Source organism: Tupaia chinensis, unplaced genomic scaffold (assembly GCF_000334495.1).
Source record: "Tupaia chinensis unplaced genomic scaffold, TupChi_1.0 Scaffold000129_1, whole genome shotgun sequence".
Lineage (NCBI taxonomy): Eukaryota > Metazoa > Chordata > Mammalia > Scandentia > Tupaiidae > Tupaia > Tupaia belangeri.
The window spans coordinates 1,065,708-1,066,331 of NW_006159598.1; the positions used below are offsets into that span (position 1 = coordinate 1,065,708).

The 624-nt window shown below is 66.5% G+C and overlaps 1 protein-coding gene across 2 annotated transcripts in view; it reads right to left on the reverse strand.

Moving 5' to 3' along the window:
- LIM2 (lens intrinsic membrane protein 2) overlaps window positions 1-624 on the reverse strand; it is a 7,716-nt gene continuing 7,092 nt past the window's right edge. For both annotated transcript variants that reach the window (XM_006144682.1, XM_006144681.1), the window contains 2 exons: window positions 455-589; window positions 1-311 (listed from right to left, as the gene is read on the reverse strand). In XM_006144682.1, coding sequence (XP_006144744.1) covers window positions 250-311; window positions 455-589 — 197 coding nt within the window. In that variant the 3' untranslated portion in view covers window positions 1-249. The remainder of the gene's footprint in view (window positions 312-454; window positions 590-624) is intronic.

The following is a 624-nucleotide window of genomic DNA, read 5'->3' on the forward strand; positions in this document are numbered from 1 at the left end:
TCACATCAGTTTTATTACCCCCAGGAGTGGCTCTAATAACGTCCCATTTCTCTACCAGCCCCTGCAGGAGGGGCCTTGGGTGTCCTGGGCTCCCTCCCTCCAGGCTCCGTTCTCCCCACTAGGACACAGGAGTCAGGGGCTCCCACCCCGCGTCCAGAACGGAGCCCCCTCATGCCTCCAGGAGCCAGGATTTCAGGCGCCTTCTTCAGTGACATTTGACCTTGCAGACAAGCGCAGGGAGGCCTCGGCTCAGCGGGGAGTGGACAGGCGCCGGCACTCGTGCATCCGGTAGGCGCACATGTAGAAAATGCCTGCGCGAGGAGCCGTCGCAGTCGGCCGAGTCCGCCCTGACCCCGCTCCCGTGCCCAGGGCCCCGTCCCCGGGCGCCGTCTCCACTGCTCCAGCGGGGAGCCCGCCCTGTGAGACACCGCCCGCTCGCCACCCTCCCCGGTACCTGCGAAGAAGGTCATGAGCAGGGCCACCCAGCCCAGGATGTAGGACCAGGAGAAGCGCCAGTCCCCGAAGCGGCGGCCGAGGAAGCTGACGGTGACTCCGGTGTAAATGTCCAGAGCCAACAGGACGAAGAGGGCTGGGGAGAGAGGGGGTGGGGCTGGGGTGGGCGTG